This window comes from Erpetoichthys calabaricus, chromosome 1 (genome assembly GCF_900747795.2).
Source record: "Erpetoichthys calabaricus chromosome 1, fErpCal1.3, whole genome shotgun sequence".
In the NCBI taxonomy this organism is placed as follows: domain Eukaryota; kingdom Metazoa; phylum Chordata; class Cladistia; order Polypteriformes; family Polypteridae; genus Erpetoichthys; species Erpetoichthys calabaricus.
This window is the reverse complement of record NC_041394.2, coordinates 216,445,942-216,465,621: the sequence shown is the minus strand read 5'-3', so window position 1 is coordinate 216,465,621 and position 19,680 is coordinate 216,445,942. Positions and strand designations below refer to the sequence as shown.

The 19,680-nt window shown below is 36.3% G+C and overlaps 1 protein-coding gene across 1 annotated transcript in view; it reads left to right on the top strand.

Moving 5' to 3' along the window:
• magi2a (membrane associated guanylate kinase, WW and PDZ domain containing 2a) overlaps window positions 1-19,680 on the top strand; it is a 1,178,725-nt gene that overhangs the window by 1,078,534 nt on the left and 80,511 nt on the right. The window contains exons 14-15 of the mRNA XM_051924022.1: window positions 16,036-16,127; window positions 18,792-18,984. Of these exons, the coding sequence (XP_051779982.1) occupies window positions 16,036-16,127; window positions 18,792-18,984 (285 nt within the window). The remainder of the gene's footprint in view (window positions 1-16,035; window positions 16,128-18,791; window positions 18,985-19,680) is intronic.

Below are 19,680 nucleotides of genomic sequence, written 5' to 3'. Positions count from 1 at the left end.
ATGAGTTACTTTTAAAAATCAAATGTTTTTAAAATATTCTCAGTTGTTGTTGATCTTTGGGTTTCTTGTAATCTAAATATACACATTTCTAACATAGTGGGATTTCTATATTATTTCCTTTAGATAAGCAAACTAACCATAAAGAAGTTCATTAGACATCTCATATGCCTGTTCTTTATGACTCATTTCCTAATTTTAGCTATACATATGCCAAGTTCCGAAAATTGCATTGCTGATCCACTGTTTCATTTTCATAAATTCAGGCAACATGCTCCTGCAGCTGATCCTCTCCTTCATCAAACACCTGCACACAAAGACGTCACAATTCTATGAATCACTCTATTCAAGTCTACCATTCAAAATTACATTCTCAACAGTACAAGTAAAAGTGCCTTATGCTCTTATTTATCAGTTTAGAAATCATTCCATTTATTTCCTATTTTTTTTATCACTTCCCTTTCCATCATTCAGTTGCCTCCACAAAAAAAGTACTCACATAAATTTCAAATCGGTGCAGTAAACATGTATCTCATTCTTCTTTTATTCTACATGTCTGACTCTTATTGTGAGACTATAAGATTTCTTCTTAATTAAGAAGATTCAATTATTTTATAGCCAATCTCATTTTTCCACCCATATTGCTCGCTTTCTATTTTTCAAAGTACTGCCTCATAACTTTATGTTTGCAATTGTATGGATTTTTTTTTATTCTTAGATATCTAAGGCATACAAGATCACATTGCTCATTATAAAAAGTTTTTATATATACAGTAATCCCTCCTCCATCGCGGGGGTTGCGTTCCAGAGCCACCCGCGAAATAAGAAAATCCGCGAAGTAGAAACCATATGTTTATATGGTTATTTTTATATTGTCATGCTTGGGTCACAGATTTGCGCAGAAACACAGGAGGTTGTAGAGAGACAGGAACGTTATTCAAACACTGCAAACAAACATTTGTCTCTTTTTCAAAAGTTTAAACTGTGCTCCATGACAAGACAGAGATGACAGTTCTGTCTCACAATTAAAAGAATGCAAACATATCTTCCTCTTCAAAGGAGTGAGCGTCAGGAGCAGAGTCTGTCAGAAAGACAGAGGAAAGCAAACAAATCAATAGGGCTGTTTGGCTTTTAAGTATGAGAAGCACCGCCGGTACAAAGCTGTTGAAGGCGGCAGCTCACACCCCCTCCGTCAGGAGCAGGGAGAGATAGAGAGAGAGAGAGAGAGAGAGAGAGAGACAGAGAAAAACAAACAAGCAAGAATCAATACGTGCCCTTCGAGCTTTTAAGTATGCGAAGCACCGTGCAGCATGTCGCTTCAGGAAGCAGCTGCACAGAAGATAGCAACGTGAAGATAATCTTTCAGCATTTTTAGACGAGCGTCCGTATCGTCTAGGTGTGCGAACAGCCCCCCTGCTCACACCCCCTACGTCAGGATCAGAGAAAGTCAGCGCAAGAGAGAGAGAAAAGTAAGTTGGGTAGATTCTCAGCCATCTGCCAATAGCGTCCCTTGTATGAAATCAACTGGGCAAACCAACTGAGGAAGTATGTACCAGAAATTAAAAGACCCATTGTCCTCAGAAATCCGCGAACCAGCAAAAAATCCGCGATATATATTTAAATATGCTTACATATAAAATCCGCGATAGAGTGAAGCCACAAAAGGCGAAGCGCGATATAGCGAGGGATCACTGTATATATATACTGTATATATATATATATATATATACAGTCGTATGAAAAAGTTTGGGAACCCCTCTTAATTCTTTGTATTTTTGTTTATCATTGGCTGAGCTTTCAAAGTAACAACTTCCTTTTAATATATGACATGCCTTATTGAAACAGTAGTATTTCATCAGTGATATTAAGTTTATTGGATTAACAGAAAATATGCATCATAACAAAATTAGACAGGTGCATAAGTTTGGGCACCCCAACAGAGATATTACATCAATATTTAGTTGAGCCTCCTTTTGCAAATATAACAGCCTCTAGACACCCCCTATAGTCTTTGATGAGTGTCTGGATTCTGGTTGGAGGTATTTTTGACCATTCTTCCATAAAAAATCTCTCCAGTTCAGTTAAATTTGATGGCGGCCAAGCATGGACAGCCTGCTTCAAATCATCCCATAGATTTTCGATGATATTCAAGTCAGGGGACTGTGACGGCCATTCCAGAACATTGTACTTCTCCCTCTGCATGAATGCCTTTGTAGATTTGTAGATTTCAAACTGTGTTCTGGGTCATTGTCTTGTTGGAATATCCAACCCCTGCGTAACTTCAACTTTGTGACTGATGCTTGAACGTTATCCTGAACAATTTGTTGATATTGGGTTGAATTCATCCAATTCTCAACTTTAGCAAGGGCCACAGTCCCTTAACTAGCCACACAGACCCACAGCATGGTGGAACCTCCATCAAATTTAACAGTAGGTAGCAGGTATTTTTCTTGGAATGCGGTGTTCTTCTTCTGCCATACAAAGCGCTTTTTGTTATGACCAAATAACTTAATTTTTGTCTCATTAGTCCAAAGCACTTTGTTCCAAAATGAATCTGGCTTGTCTAAATGAGCATTTGCATACAACAAGCGACTCTGTTTGTGGTGTGAGTGTAGAAAGGGCTTCTTTCTTATCACCCTTCCATACAGATGTTCTTTGTGCAAATTGCAGTGAACTGTAGAACAATGTACAGATACACCATGTGCAGCAAAATGTTCTTGCAGGTCTTTGGAAGTGATCAGTGGGTTGTCTGTAACCATTCTTACGATCCTGAACATATGCCGCTCCTGTATTATTCTTGGCCTGCTAGACCTGGGTTTAACAGCAACTGTGCCTGTGGCCTTCCATTTCCTGATTACATTCCTTACAGTTGAAACTGACAGTTTAAACCTCTGAGAGAGCTTTTTGTAGCCTTCCCCTAAACCAGTGTTTCTCAACCTCGGTCCTGGGGACCCACTGTGGTTGCAGGTTTTTGTTCCAACCAGCTTCTGTTTTTAATTGGACTCCTGGGCTAATTAAGTGAACTGTTATTTCCCAAGTTCTGTGTTTTGGGAACAATATAGAAATTAGAAAACTAAGTTTGGTTAAAAAGAAAAAAAATATATATATATATATTAAAATGTACCAAGATGTTATATGGGAATAATGTATTTTTTTCTTTTTAACAATATTTTCATCTTGATTTTCATTCTACTTTTCTAGGTGTTCTAATTGTTTAATTAATCCATTATTTATTAATTAGTGGATCTGATGCTAAAGTAGTTGCAGCCTTTGCTTATTCAGTGTTGTTTGCTAGCGTGTCTGTTCTGCTCATTTTTAATTCTCATTAATAAGATAAAACAAAGGGGAAAAACTGCACAGAGAAAGGGCAAAATATGATGAAATCAACAAAAGAGAATTAAGCATTTAAATCTATAGCAAAAGCAGAAATATTTCTAAATGTCGTATAAATGTAAAATTCATGCTGCTGTGCTTTTCTGAATGTAGGATAAAAGAAAAATAATTCCAACTAATTAAATGAGATCAGTGCTATCAGGTGTTGTCACTGATTAGGAATCTGGTTGGAACAAAAACCTGCAGCCAAAGGGGGTCCCCAGGACCGAGGTTGAGAAACACTGCCATGATACTGAACAATCTTTGTTTTCAGATCTTTTGAGAGTTGCTTTGAGGATCCCATGCTGTCACTCTTCAGATGAGAGTCAAAGGGAAGCCCAACTTGCAATTGACCACCTTAAATACCTTTTCTCATGATTGGACACACCTGTCTATGAAGTTCAAGGCTTAATGAACTAATCCAACCAATTTGGTGTTACAAGTAATCAGTATTGAGCAGTTACATGCATTGAAATCAGCAAAATTAAAGGGTACCCAAATTTTTGCACAGCCAGATTTTCACATTTGATTTAATTTCATACAACTAAATACTGCTTCACTAAAAATCTTTGTTCAGAAAACACCCCAGTACTCAGATGTTCCTAGGAAATGAAAGACATACCACAGTTATCTTTTTTGTTGAAAGTAAATTATTATGCAAGCTGAGAGGGGTTCCCAAACTTTTTCATATATATATATACTGTATATTACACAGTACTGTGCAAAAGCTTTAGGCAGGTGTGAAAAAATGCTGTAAACAAAGAATGCTTTCAAAAATGGAAGTGTTAATCATTTATTTTCATCAATCAACAAAATGCAGTGAGTGAACAAAAGAGAAATCTAAATCAAATCAATATTTGGTGTGACCACCCTTTGCCTTCAAAACAGCATTAATTCTTCTAGGTACACTTGCACACAGTTTTTGAAGGAACTCGGCTGGTAGGTTGTTCCAAACATCTTGGAGAACTAACCACAGATCTTCTGTGGATGTAGGCTTCCTCACATCCTTCTGTCTCTTCATGTAATCCCAGACACACTCGATGATGTTGAGATCAGGGCTCTGTGGGGGCCATACCATCATTTCCAGGACTTCTTGTTCTTCTTTACGCTGAAGATAGTTCTTAATGACTTTGGCTGTATGTTTGGGGTCGTTGTCCTGCTGCAGAATAAATTTGGGGCCAATCATGCGCCTCCCTTGATGGTATTGCATGATGGATAAGTATCTGCCTGTATTTCTCAGCATTGAGAACACCATTAATCCTGACCACATCTCCAACTCCATTTGCAGAAATGCAGCCCCAAACGTTCAACGAACCTCCACCATGCTTCACTGTTGCCTGCAGACATTCATTATTGTACTGCTCTCAAGCCCTTCAACGAACAAACTGCCTTCTGCTACAGCCAAATATTTCAAATTTTGACTCATCAGTCCAGAGCACCTGCTGCCATTTTTCTGCACCCCAGTTCCTATGTTTTCATGCATACTTGAGTTGCTTGGCCTTGTTTCCACGTTGAAGGTATGGCTTTTTGGCTGTAACTCTTCCAAGAAAACCACTTCTGGCCAGACTTCTCTGGATAGCAGATGGGTGTACCTGGGTCCCACTGGTTTCTGCCAGTTCTGAGCTGATGGCACTGCTGGACATTTGCCGATTTCGAAGGGTAATAAGCTTGATGCGTCTTCATCTGCTGCACTTTGGCCGACCACTGCGTCTACGATCCTCAACGATACCCGTTTCTTTGTGCTTCTTGAACAGCACATCTTGAAACCCCAGTCTGCTTTGAAATCTGGGAGAGACCTTGCTGATGCAGTATAACTACCTTGTGTCTTGTTGCTGTGCTACAACCTCCCCTTGGTAGCAGAGTTTGGCTGTTCCTCACCCAGTTTTAAGCCTCCTACACAGCTGTTTCTGTTTCAGTTAATGACTGTGTTTCAACCTACGTGTGACATTGATGATCATTAGCACCTGTTTGGTATAATTGGTTGATCATACACCTGACTAGAATCCTACAAAATCCCTGACTTTGTGCAAGTGTACCTATAAGAATTGATGCTGGTTTTGAAGGCAAAAGGTAGTAACACCAAATATTGATTTGATTTAGATTTTTCTTTTGTTCGCTCACTTTACATTTTGTAAATTGATAACAATAAACAATCATTATTTATATTTCTTAAAGCATTCTTTGTTTACAGCATTTTTTCACACCTGCCTAAAACTTTTGCACAGTACTGTATATATACTTCTTTCAAATGCCACTAGTACTAAATCCTAGCAGTACTTTACCTTTGTCATTCTTGCTGAAGCAGCCCTTACAACCCCCTTTTCTTCTGGACAAGTCGTCACTTTTTAGTTATTATTTTTGAATTCCATTCTGTTGTATAGTTTCTACTTTAATTGACCATTAATTTTTAGTTGATATACATTGTTCTGTCTTCAGAGCAGCTTCATCAACAGCCACTATAAAAGAAATTCCTAAATTTGAAACTATTTAAATTAAAACTACTATTTAAGTTAGCCCCCCCCCCCCCCACACACACACACACGCGCACACACACACACACACCAACCCAATCTTTATTTTGCATTTTATGTCTGTAACAACTCTCCTCTGACGCTTTCAACATCTCTGAAGTAATGCTTCTTGAGGTCCATTATTGCCTCATCACAATTAGGTTGACAATCGCTTTGTGTTTGTCCAAAACAAATTAAAATGTATTTTGTAGTTTTAATTGTACTGATTGTATAATTATACTAACTAATGCAGTATCTAATTTTGCGTTATGTGAATTAATGATTTGCCTTTTCATTCACAGAGGTAAATTTCATAGTGAGCCTGCATGCTGTATAATAAACTATTATTTTAAGAAAGAACATAAATGACTAATAATTAAATACTTTTGCCACAAATTTTGATTTATACACTTTTTAATTTTATGAGTCATATTACAATAAGTAAGACACACAAAATCACAGATTCAATTAAAACTGTGGCCATTTTTTTATATTCCATGTCACATCAAATCAAGTTGATAACAGCAGCCCTCCTCCACAAATTTCAGAGAGCTCTGTGAACAAAATGCCCGGTATACAGCAGTCTCTCCTATATGTTAAAACATCAAAAAGGCCCTGCTTGTTTATTTTAGTATCAAAGAAATAACCAAATTCTGAAAATTAAACTTTGGCATATTCTTTGCAGAGGAAATTTGATCTTGTGTAATTTGAAGTAAATTAATATGATAAGACAATGAGTCTGCAGTGTAGTGCAACATATCACAACAGATTGTGTTTTGACAGACTGTTGTCCCATTTGGTATTATTAGAGGATCTGGAGTAATTGGAAATCCAAACCTGTCTGACAAATAACCAAAGATTATGTTTAGCCAACCTAATACACTGTTTAATAAAAGAAATCCTTTGGGAGTTTTTAACAGACATGCTGACTATTCAGAATGTCATATATTAATCAAAGATGCTTCCTTGTGTGCAGATGAACACACCACAAGATTATTTGAAACCTACCTGGGAAGTACAAGAATTATTGAACAGAAGGAGTACATGGAGTGAGGAAAGATGGAGATCTACTTCTGATTATAAAAATGTTTGCAGTGACAATGTGAAGGATTGAGAATAAGTACCCCTGCCATATACCCTTCACTCTCGTTGCATTTTATCCCAACACCGTTCTTGTTCCCTCTGTTGCAATGCAAACATTTTACTCTTCTGTGAGATGCAGACTCCAGTTAAACTTTGATTAGAAAGATAACAGTAATTCAGATTTCTCTACTAGGAGTGATTGCCTTTTTGTCTGTAAAATACCATGCCATCTAGAAATTTGCTTTTTCAACATTATTTGCCCTTTCTTCTGTAATTGCAAACTGTTTTGTAAAAGCTACTATTTTGGGGGGAGGATTGCTCCATTACTGATAAGTCATCAGTGGTGTTCAATACTGCTACTAACAACATAGAAAACATTTTCTCTATACTGTATTTTCATGTTTATTTCCTAACTTTACCAATGTTGGTCTTTTTTCTACATCCTTAAATCTTCTTCTTGGGCTGCCTTGTTCATTTAATTAGGATTTTTAACACAATATTCTTTATTTTTAATTCATGAGCTGCACCATATTCAAGTTATTTATACAATTTCTGTTGTTAGGAGTATGGGGGGGGGGATATTCTAAATTGAACCATTTGTACTCAAAATTCTGTACTGCCTATAACCTGTGAGCTGCTCTTTTTTAAATTAGTTTGGGTAAACGTTTACATGAAGTATCTGTTATTATAATATAAAGTATTAGTAAGTCTGTATTTTACATTCTTGGTACATTCAGTAGTTGTTGATGTACTTACCAATACCATTGCTTGAGTTATGGATAGACGCTATTTTCTGGGCAATTGCAGTGCATGCACAGTTCTAAGAGGAAGTAAGGTGTTGCCTTAATTTGCCTTTATATGTTGATATTTGAACAGTATGGTAGAGCAGTGGTTAGCAAAGCTGCCCAGAGTCCTGGGTTTGAATCATTGCCCAGTCACTGCCTTTGTGGAGTTTAGATATTTTACCCCCTGTCTGCATGGACGTTGCTCTTGGTATTCTAGTTTTGCTCCACTATTTCAAAGACATAAAGGTTAGGTGAGCTGACAACTCTAATGTTGCCCTGTTTGAGGAAGTGAATGTGGGTTCATGTGTGAGCATGCTCTACGGTGCACAACAACCCAGCGATGATTTCTGCCTTGCTTTCAGTTGTGCTGGAATTCCCTCCAGAGCATACTGTAATAATAATATTAATAGGCACTGCCAGGAAGGATGGACTGAAGTTAATATTCTGATCTTCAGTTTGTTACATTTAAATTAGCTATGCCCCCCAGCAACCCCTTATTCCAGTTACCGTTCATTCACAGACTAATTTGCTGTTCTTTGACTTCAAATCCTAATGAGACCAAATGCTGGTAAGCTTCTTAGAACATTCCTGACAATGTGGTCACATTGTACTGTTTCTTTGTATTGTGAAGACCCTTGTGATCGTGTGCTTTGTAGAGGTAATTATTGATCGAGTGATATGTGACATTGAATAGCTTAATGGACCTTTATGTTCCTTTTCAGACTATTGTAAGGATGTGTCTTGTTTTGAATATTAGACCAATATAGATAACATTGAAAATAAAGCTAGTAAATCAGGCTTTAAAAGAAAATGATGAATTATACTGTACAGTATGTAATCAAAAAGCTTTAGGCATATTATTCTCTAACTAATCACAAGATCTTGACTGCCCAGATGATACACTGAATTGAAGCTTGCATTTTCTCTTTCTGGCTCTCATTTTTTTTAAAGGCACTGGATAACTGCACTCAACCATCTAGCTTTATCAAAAATAGTAAAAGAGTTCAGCAAATTCATCTTGCCATTAACAATTAGGCCCAGCACAGCAGTTTAATTCAAACATCGAGGCAGTGGAGAGGTCAAGTAGGCCGGTGTTAATTGACATGTTTACTGTTGCTTCCTGCGTGCTTGAAGATATTATGTGTGCACTCATCCACTCATCCTGCTGGATTTGTACAAACCCCAGCAGAGAACTTGAGCATCACAGGCATAGTCGCATAGTCAATCTTCCATGAATTGCTTTTTTAGGATTTTAGAACCATCTGTAAGCACATGTGTGCTCTGTTCATTTTAAATGCTTTTTAAACAGGTACATATGCTTTCAACTATATTTTTTGTCAAAACTGATATTTCAGACTTATAAAAAAATATGCCCTATGAAAATGGAACAAAATCTAATTTTTCATATGAAATGGAAGTACTGTATGTTTTGAATGATGTGTAAATTGTAGCATGTCCTCAGTCTGGTTGTAGTGTGGCATGCATAATTGCACTGCTAGAGACGTGAGCAACTCTGTCAGTATTTTAAAGGAGGAATCTGTGGTTGACTGTCATTCCAATACTGTGCAGTCACCCATGTCATTTTTATGGCTTATTATGCAAGCTATAATTTAATAATCAAAAGTATAGCAGCTTTAAAAGTAACCATTTTTCATCTGTTTAGCATTTTGAGAGAGACAGCCTGTCATAGAAGAATACACAACAGTGAGTGAATTGAAGTAAAAATTCCTTTAAAGTTACTGTTAGTGAGAAATAACAATCAATCTGACATTTATTATCAGTTCATTGATTACCTTTTCACTGTGATTGTGCTATAAAACATTTTAGGGTTAAAATAATGAGGAGGTGTGAAGCCTACAGCAAAAGGTTCATTCTACAGCATGTACCAACACTTCTTTAAAAGATATTTTTGACAGCTGGAAATGATGTATACTAACCATTCCTTCTTTATGAAACGTTTCTAATCCAGTTTCTAGAGTCAAGGGGTAACATCCAACACTGAATGGTACAAAAAGACAAATGCACCACTGTGTAAATACACATACTGTAGCTGTTTATAAACAGGTGACTGACTGAAAGTGTTATAAATTAAAACTTATTTGATTAGGTTTTAGTTTTTTTTTTAATGTTGTGTTATTCATTCAGAAGATTCTCCTCCTCTCATACACCGCACTAATACCTTCACATTATGTAGTAAGATTAACATTGACCAATCAACTTAGCTTATTAATGTTGTCGCCAACAAATATTTGAATAAAATGTCATTCTGAATTGGACAGAGTGTACAGAAATCCTTATTTCATTTCTTTCAGTTGTGCTACAGTTAATTTTCCTGCCTCATCACAGAGTTTCAAAATATAAGTACAATTAATACTATAAAACATAATGATGTTAAAAGGCCCCCATAGCAAAACCCTGAATTAACTCATTAGATTCATAAAATATATGATGAATGGATAACCATGTTATTTCTTTACTTAATCTGTTAAATTTATTCTCTTTTTGGCATAATTTCTGCTCCTGAACTTCACTAAGTTGAATTCAGTTGTTTTTTTTCTTTAATGCTGCCAGATGCTCTCATTACTCTCCTCTCATGAGTCTTAAGGTCCTTTTTGTCTTCAGTTGACAAGTTTTTGCTGTCCAAGGACAATATTACTCATCCCGTTTCCACAGAAATTTGCTGTTTCTTCCCGATTTGTTCTTGTAACCACCACTTGAACTCTACACCACTTATTTATCTTTTCGTGCATGAGTACCTGCTCACCTCGAGTCAAAATGTATTTGTCAGATTTTTAGTGTAGTCAATGTTTTTCTAAATGTCTGATGTAACCCATAAATTGAATTGGTAAATTTGTCAATTTGACTACATTCTCACTGTTTTAGTCAAGGCTTCTTAAAATTCATTCATTCCTCTGTTTGTTGCTATTATTAATTCTTTTCTGTCTTTCTCTCTCTTACCTGTGGTAAAATGCCGGATTGTTTCAAAACTCCAGCTGGTAGCACTTTGAATATTAACAAGTATCACTCTATTTACACTTTCCAATTTCCTACCAGAATTTAACTTGTATTGTTATCAACTAATTGGTAGGTCCAAATGACTTCTTTTCTTTTGTCAGGGCAATCTAGTTTTCTTTTGGTTGAGTGTAAGTGTGTGTGTATGCACATGTGAGTGGAGACTTCAGTGAATATGTCCTGGATTGGGTCTTGCCATGTGCCTGATACTAGTGGGTTAGGGTTCAGGTCCCAGTAGCCATCAAGTTGTATAAGATGGGTTTGCAAATCAGGGTTTGTAACAGTCTTGGAAAATCATGAAAAATCATCAAGACAAAACCAGTACTGAAATGTCCTTGAAATTCTAAACAAAATTAAATGGTATATAAAAGTCATGGAAGATATTAAAGTGAATTCCAATAATCACGTATCATGAAATAAAACATCCCAATATTTCACCAACAAAACACCCACATCTTGCATTAATGTTATGTTTAATGACCTTGCACATTAATATCACCTTGCCTTTTGTTCTGTGTGTCAGCACACAGGTAAACTGGTATAGATATGTAGTAGCTGTTAGCCTGCACATTGAATTATTAGTGGCAAGTTGTTGTTAAGTGGAAAATAGTTAGCCAGGTAAAGAACCCTGTATATTTTAAACATGTCAGTATGATTTATCGAGTGTCTGAAATGCCAGGAAAGTGCATGTTTAACTTGAAATGGTTGGAGAATGCAGACTGCCAAGATTGGCTTCAACAAGACAAATAAACATATGGCTGGGTGATGTCACAGTATAAAGAAGATTGGCATTGGGAATACAGGTGAGGCTGCTTTGAAAAGGTGTATGAAAGGAAGTAAGCACTGTGAGCTGAAAAAGAGCCAGGAAGCAAGTTATTCAGTAAAGAATTATTTTGGACCTTTTGCGTGGCTATTGTATGACCTGAGGGACAAGTGAGCTATGCCAGTAAAAGTGGATAAGCTGGAATTAGCATAACTGAGAGCTCTAGTCAGGCTAGTGATACTTTTACTATATTACTAACTTGGTCTTCATGTGACAAAAAGTAAATGTCTCAACTCCTTTGGGTGTTAAATGTGATGTAGGAGCATTATTCATATAAGACATGGGTAAGCCTTTTCAGTAAAAGTTTCCCAATAGTGAGATAATAGAGAGTCATACAGTGTGTGTGGACACCCTTCCCAAGATATATGTTGTACATTTCATCCACAACAATTTACTACCTAAAATATGTGAAAATTATTTTTGTTATGATCATTTATTTACCTAATAGATATTGGGTTGCTAGCACTAGTATTTTTAAATACGCTTTAAATTGTTGTGTTTGTAAAGCACACTTAAACTGAAGTGTATAAACCCAGGCATATATGTTAATATTGGAAAGCCATTCATCTTTATATGTTACTGCTGCTCATTATTTAACATTTTAATTATTTGTGACTTATAGATTTTAGTTTTCTCATAGCAATAGAAAGATGGGTACTGAGAGTGCAATGAGCTCCCCTACTAGCAGTCATGGCAACCACAGCTTTTGACAGGTAGTTTTCTAAAATCAAATCAAATAAACATAATTCATATAGTGATATAAAATTTCAACCGATGTGTATAAATGAGAGGTGAAGATTTAATTTGGTGGAAAACTATATAAACCTGAATAACATAACCCATCCCCATCAGGGAGAGTTTTCTTATTAAATATTGTTGATGCAAAACTTAATGCTGGCTAGAAATATACTTTAGATTTTTTTACTAAAATAAATATCACTTCATGCATGGATTATCAAACCTGGTTGTTCCACTACAGGGTCTCAGGGTTGGTAGCCTTTTCTGGCACCACTGGATACATAGTGGGAAACTACATTGAACTCAAATAACATCTCAAAAGACCTCAACAAACCATTAGTCAGCAGCAAATGACATTTTTGTCATTTTTTTAGAATCCAGTGACTACCCAAGCAAGATATATATATATATATTCATGGCATTCGTAGTCTGAATCACAATCTGATTGTATGGGTGGTTACCTACCAGGTAATGCTTGTGGTTGGTCAGCAAGTCGGCTAACATCCGCCACGATGCCCTCAGTTGTGAGAAGCAGATAATAGAATGGTTGCCACACACCGTGGCGCAAGCGTTAGGGGCTTCACCTCTAGCGCTGACGTCCGAGGTTCGATTCCCGAGAGGGAGTACAGTAGAGTGTGTACGCCTGATGAGCCCAGAATTAGGGCGAAAGACGTGTCGCGTACTCTTTGCATTATTTGACAGTAAACTATATCAACCATGCAGAAAAGTATTCTACAATAATGACAGGGATTTTACATAATTTTGGCCCATGAAATATATCATACTCTCTTTTTTGGTGCTGCTGGTAAAAGCTAAAACCAGTGGTTATCTGTTTGTTTTGGTAAGGATAAAGTCTGAACTATAATGTAAAAGAAAGATTTTGATCCCTGATTTTTATAAATTAGATATTTCATTTTACACGATCTTCACATCACATATTTACTTTATATCAGCAGCACTTCTTCATAAAACATTTTCCTTATAATAACTCTGAAATTATTATTTATTTTTTAACTGTGGTGTCCAGGGTCATCAGTTAGGCTGATACAGATGTTTACTTTGACCTCTTGGTTCAACCATGCTCCACTATGGTAACAATTGTCATTGTTTCGCTAATTATACTCTTTTGAGTCCAAAAACACTTCCAAAAATGCCCACTAAAGGGGGAAATCACATTTACTGTAATTCCCTTTCTAGATACAAAAAGGGCTACACAGAAACCTTTTAAAATCAAAGATTTATTTTCATAGGATCTGTTAAACAGTGAGCTCTATAGGGAATAAAAAGACAAAAGGAGTTGCCAGCAAGGCAATCCAAGGCAAACAAAGGTCCTAATATAAAATCCCAAGCATTGTCAATATACAGAGCAAAATGTCAAAAATGCTGTAAATCACTGAGCACATTAAATACATAAAAAATACAAGAACTCACCTTCGAAATAAACCACCAGGAACTGTGGAAGACCTTCCAGATTGATAGAGCTGAGGGCAGTTTCTGGCTGTGATTGGCAGGTGGCCCCATCTCTTGGGGAACCACCCACAAAACACATAGAAAACACAGCAGACAACAAACACAAGTAACATTAACATACCTCAACAACTTAAAATTGAACAAAAAACACACACAACAAGACCTTGAACCCCAGCCAGTGGAGGAACCCTGGATGAGATATAACATTTATAGCACCAACTTTACATTTCTTCATAAGTATCTGAAACTTGCAGCTGTCTTCCAGTTTGATTATTTACCTCACAATATTAAAAATGACTGAAACATCAGCTTAAATACTAATGTATCTTACATTTTCTTTGTAGTTTCAAAGCCACCCATTTAAAATCTACAGCATCTCCATAATTTTTTCTTATGTTGTCAAGTTAAAAGGCTCAGGATTTTTTTTTTTGACAGCTCACTTTTTTTGCATACCACATGAATTCTATCTTACTTATTTCCTTTGTAATATTTTGAGGTTCCAATCCTCACTCTCTCATTTATCACTACAAGAATATACGATTCTTATTCTGTAGTTAATTACACAGCTTATTATAAGATTCTCCTACTAACCTGAAAATCACTCCAAGATTTGTCCCCCACTTATTTAGAGGATTGTCTCAAAGATTACACCACATCTTGTTTACTTTGTCCGGCATTTTGGTTGTCTCTTTTTTCAGCCCCATCTACCCACCTGGGGAATTTGTGCTTTTTTTTCCCACTGCACCTACCTATCCGGCTGTACATTTTCTAAACTGTTACGCAATGCAAAATCATGGGAAGCTAACATTGGTTGCACAGAGGTAACCAACTGTGAACTTAGAAATTCATGCCTTCATTTTAGGTTTTCAGGTTCAATGTAATTTTTAACATACTGAAAAAAGCATATTTCATTGTTGATTTATCACCTCCCACTGATTTCCATGTTCCAGTTTTGCTTTTGTTTAATTTTAATTTAGCTTTCACCTATTTTTTCTGTTAATTCTTTGCAACATATCTATATTTTTTATTTCCTTTCATCTTGTGTCCTTTTTAAAGGTGCTATTTAATAAATTATTTTCCCTCTATCAATTTTCAACCTATTTTAGCAGTTGTGGTCTACAGAGACCCTGTGTATTATTATTATTATTATCAGTAGTAATAGTAGGAATAGTAGCACTGTATGTTAAAGTAAGTATTATATACTGAAACGGGGGAATCACTGGAAAAGCACAACAAAGACCTTCTCAAGCTCTGATATACAATACTTTTTTTTCCTAATACGTGTGAACACCTCTGATTTTAAACTTAAAGTCTGCAAAGGTCATACAGTGCAAAGGCCATATGATACTGACAAGAAATTTTTGCTAAGTAGTAAATATGTAAAAAATTGTGAATGTTCCAGGTTGTATTGTACATGCACTCATTAGTCTTCCACTCTCACTTTGATTTGAATCTTACATGATATTTAATGTACATAGATATACTATGACATATTCAGGAAATTAACAGTGTAAAAATAATAGAATTAAAAAATAACAATTATGAAATCTAGTCTAACTCAGCACTTGCAGTTTAGAGGATGTTGAGTGAATATCCCGCATAGGCTACACTTATAGAGACCTGAATTTCTTAGGCCTTGTTTCTGGATGGAAATCTATATATTTTGCCCCCATATTGAAAAGAATAACTTTTATTGCCTTTCAAACAAAAGCCTACTTCTGGAGTAATACATAAAGGGTCCCTTTTATACTATTTTTCCCTGGGTAATACTAGGTATAGGTTTATAGGGTCATTACCATATTGTCAAGTTTACATGCAGTAGTAAAGTTAAATTTTTATTACATATGCCAATTTTCATGTCCCTCTCCAGCACCATAATTAATGAGTATAACTACCTTACCTCAATATAAGACTTACTACAGCATGTGATATTCTTTGAAACAGAAAATTATTTCATTGTTTCTAAACATTAGAATCAGCATTTGTTTATCATTTTATATAAGCTAGCTTATTTGATTTCACACAAAATGTTAGACATCAGAGATATGTTTTGTTCATGCTAAGTGAATAAATTTGTAATGTAAGAAATTTCAATATTACTAATTCAAGGACATTTTTAATATTCAACTAATAAAGCAGATCTAATAGTCTTTAATTAGCTCATGGTTCTGTAAAATCAAATGCATTATTGTGAAACTGCTTTTAAATGGACTGGATTAATTGGCTTTACTATTTATTTTTTAAGGTGCTGATTTTCAGGAAGTGGATGTCCATCTTCGTCGGCAGAAATCTGGATTTGGTTTCAGAATACTGGGTGGGGATGAACCTGGGCAGCCAGTAAGTAAATGATAGGAGGAAGTTACAGTTTGCATATACATAATGAATGTATTATTGTATTATTATCAGTAGCTTAAGACTAAAAGGACAGAAAATGTCAAATATAAACAGGATCTTGCCGGTGGGGAGAGACTCAAACCAAAGTTAATATGTAACAAGTGTTAATCCATGTATGTGTCGAGTGTGTGCCAGAGGCGAATTATTTGTCAGCAGTAGACAGAGAAGCTGACCTTATGGAAGTATATTGCAGCTGGAAAGCAATGAAGTTCTGCTTAGTATGATGGGAGACAGAGAGCAGAAAAGAAGGTGTTAGTATCTAGTGGTTTAAGTGCAGATTAGGTGAGTGTGTGTGGGTGGTGGACCTATATCTCCCATCCAGAGGTTAGTTCCTGCCCTTGATACAAGTACCACTGGAATAGGGTCTGCCCCTACAATGATGAACCAGATTGAGTGGGTTGGAAAGTAGAAAAATATATTCACAAAAGTTTAATGTTTAAGACAGGAGCTTCGACATTCAGACTTGGTGTACCACTGTGGCTTCAAGCTTTCATTCCAGCCAGTTTCACAGATTAGTGGGTCACTTTAATGTTTCATCACTCTAATTGTTTTGCTGGACTTTTCTTATCCTACATTCAGAAAAGTGCTCTAGCATGATATTTGCATTAAGGAGAAATTCAGAAGTAAGTTTTATTTGTTACAGTTTTAAGCACTTCACTTTCTTTTACCATTTTATTTAACCTTATTTCTGTAGAGTTTGCTCGTTAAATTGTATCCAGATATCTAATCATTACCAATGAGCTGTTCAGACATGGGTGCAAATGACAGCGGTTGTTAAAGCAGAGGTGCAGCTTCAGTGCTAACTAAGTGGTCCTTAAGTTCAGTCCTGCAGACCACCTTAATTGCAGGTGTTCATCCCAACCAACTTCTGCTTTTAAGTGGACTTCTGCCTTTATTAAAGATGCTGTTATTTCCTAGTTTCTGCCTTTTTTGTGTAAATCCAGGAATTACAAAATGGGCTTGCTAAATTTTTAGGGAGATGTAGCAAGCATGTGTGTGTGATATTAATTATTGTTGGTTTTCTTGCTTTTTAAGGTTTTGCTCTTTTTATGTTTGTGTCTTTTTAGTCTTATTAATTAGCGCACAGTTCAGCTCATTAGTTATTTTTCTTATGGAGCTTCAGTATAATTAAAAAGAGCATATATTTTAGTGTTCAACTAGACCAAGTTGATGTTTTCCATCTCATAGACATTCACTCTTAGCTGTGCAGGTACCTTATCTTGTATGAGGAGTTTATGTGTTCTTCTCCTGCTGCAAGATTCTTTCTGGAATTTCTCTTTGAAGCTGTATGGTGTATGTGCTTGTTGTATCCATCCTTTCACATATTCATCCATTTTCTGACACTTTTATTTATTATTACTATGTTTATAGGGTGGCGCAGTGGGTAGCGCTGCTGCCTCACAGTCGGGAGATCTGGGGACCTGGGTTCGCTTCCCGGGTCCTCCCTGTGTGGAGTTTGCATGTTCTCCCCGTGTCTGCGTGGCTTTCCTCCGGGCGCTCCGGTTTCCTCCCACAGTCCAAAGACGTGCTGGTTAGGTGGATTGGCGATTCTAAATTGGCCCTAGTGTGTGCTTGGTGTGTGGGTATGTTTGTGTGTGTCCTGCGGTGGGTTGGCACTCTGCCCGGGATTGGTTCCTGCCCTGTGTTAGCTGGGATTGGCTCCAGTGGACCCCCGTGACCCTGTGTTCGGATTCAGTGGGTTGGAAAATGGATGGATGGACTATGTTTATATTTACTTGGCTGATACCAAGGAAACTTACAAGATCAGGATACAGCACAAATTTGGCATAAATTAAAAGCACCTTTAAATTAAATTTCCAAGTAATAATAATCAATTACAGTATATTGCTATGGGGTGTGCACAACAACATATGGATACCGCATGCTTTCCTTGAATATTATTTCATATTCAGAGTTTTACTTAAATTCAATCAGAAATATGGTAAATATCTTCAATGGAATCATAAACAAAATATGGATCACAACTTTCTTCAGTAGGTTATGAATTTAAGATGAGTGGTGAAGCCATTGTGAAGGGAGGTAATGAAATTGTCACTTTTATTGTCTATTTCTGAAATTCAATTAAATTGTCTAGTGAAATAATGTAAAGGGACTTGAGGAAAAAGGCAAGTAATAAGTACAGGTGGCGTAGTGGTAGTGCTGCTGCTTTGCGGTAAGGAGACTGTGGAAGATTGTGGGTTCGCTTCCCAGTTCCTCCCTGTGTGGATAGTGCTTTGAGTACTGAGAAAAGGGCTATATAAATGTAATGAATTATTATTATAACAAATAGGCAACCAACCAAGAAAATAAAAAAATAAAATAAGCAATTGTTGTTGATGAATGTATACAAGGAAAAACAAAAGCACACGAGTAAAATAAAAGGCTCACTAGGTTTAGCATAACAAAAGTAGAGCTTCCTCAGTCTGCAGCCAGCATTGGCAGCCGCATCACTTGAATTAGTCCTTCTTTTAACCAGGGCATTCTTTAGTTTAGCCTCATATCCAATGCTGCTTGTGTAGCTATGTTCCTCCTGTGATAAGAGAAGTATTCTGACACTTTGAAACTTATGTTAAACTCTGATTTGATCAATTTTTATTTTTACCCTAGATTCTGATTGGAGCAATAATTGAGAAAAGTCCTGCCGACAGAGATGGAAGACTGCGACCAGGGGATGAATTAGTGGTTGTCGATGGAATAACTGTGGCTGGAAAGACACACAGATATGTCATTGACCTCATGCATGCTGCAGCCCGAAATGGTCAGGTCAACCTTACAGTTAGGCGAAAAATGCAGTATGTGGGTGAGTTTAGTGGTTTTCTTTCATATACAATGATATATACTATAAACTAAGAAAATATCTGATTACAGTAAAACACAGGGGTTACTGTTCCTCAGGATTTACTCCAAGAATGCTTCTGGCTGAAATTTTTGTTTTCCACTCCCCATTGTTAACTGGCTATAAGTCAATAATAATATTACTGAACTTATATTTTAAAAGCATGTTTAATTTTTTTACCTAATTTATATTGTTTCGTATGTAATGATAATGCAATTTAATTGTTTAGCTGTTAAAGCACAGTTATAAACTCAGGTTTACTACAATTCTGTGATTTTGTGACATAAAATTTTAAGGAAGTAGCTTTAACAAGCAGTTGTGTACATAGCCAAATTGTCTCTGTGATGGGAAAAGAGAAATATGGATAACTAGAGTGACATTGTGTGAGTGAGTGTGAGCGTGTGATTAAGTGTGTGCTAGCACGCCATCCAAGGTTGGTTCCTGTTTTCATTTAATTTGGACAGGGTAGGCACCAGTTCTCCTGCACACCTAAAACCTAAACAAGCATGTTTAAAAAGGGATAGATAAATGGGTGAATTCTTCACTGGCATTTACATTAAATAAAAATACAAATAAAATTGTACATCTTTACATTCGTTGTAGTTTTTCTAATATCACACCACAAGGTTATGTAACAAGAACAAAATATCCAAATCAGAT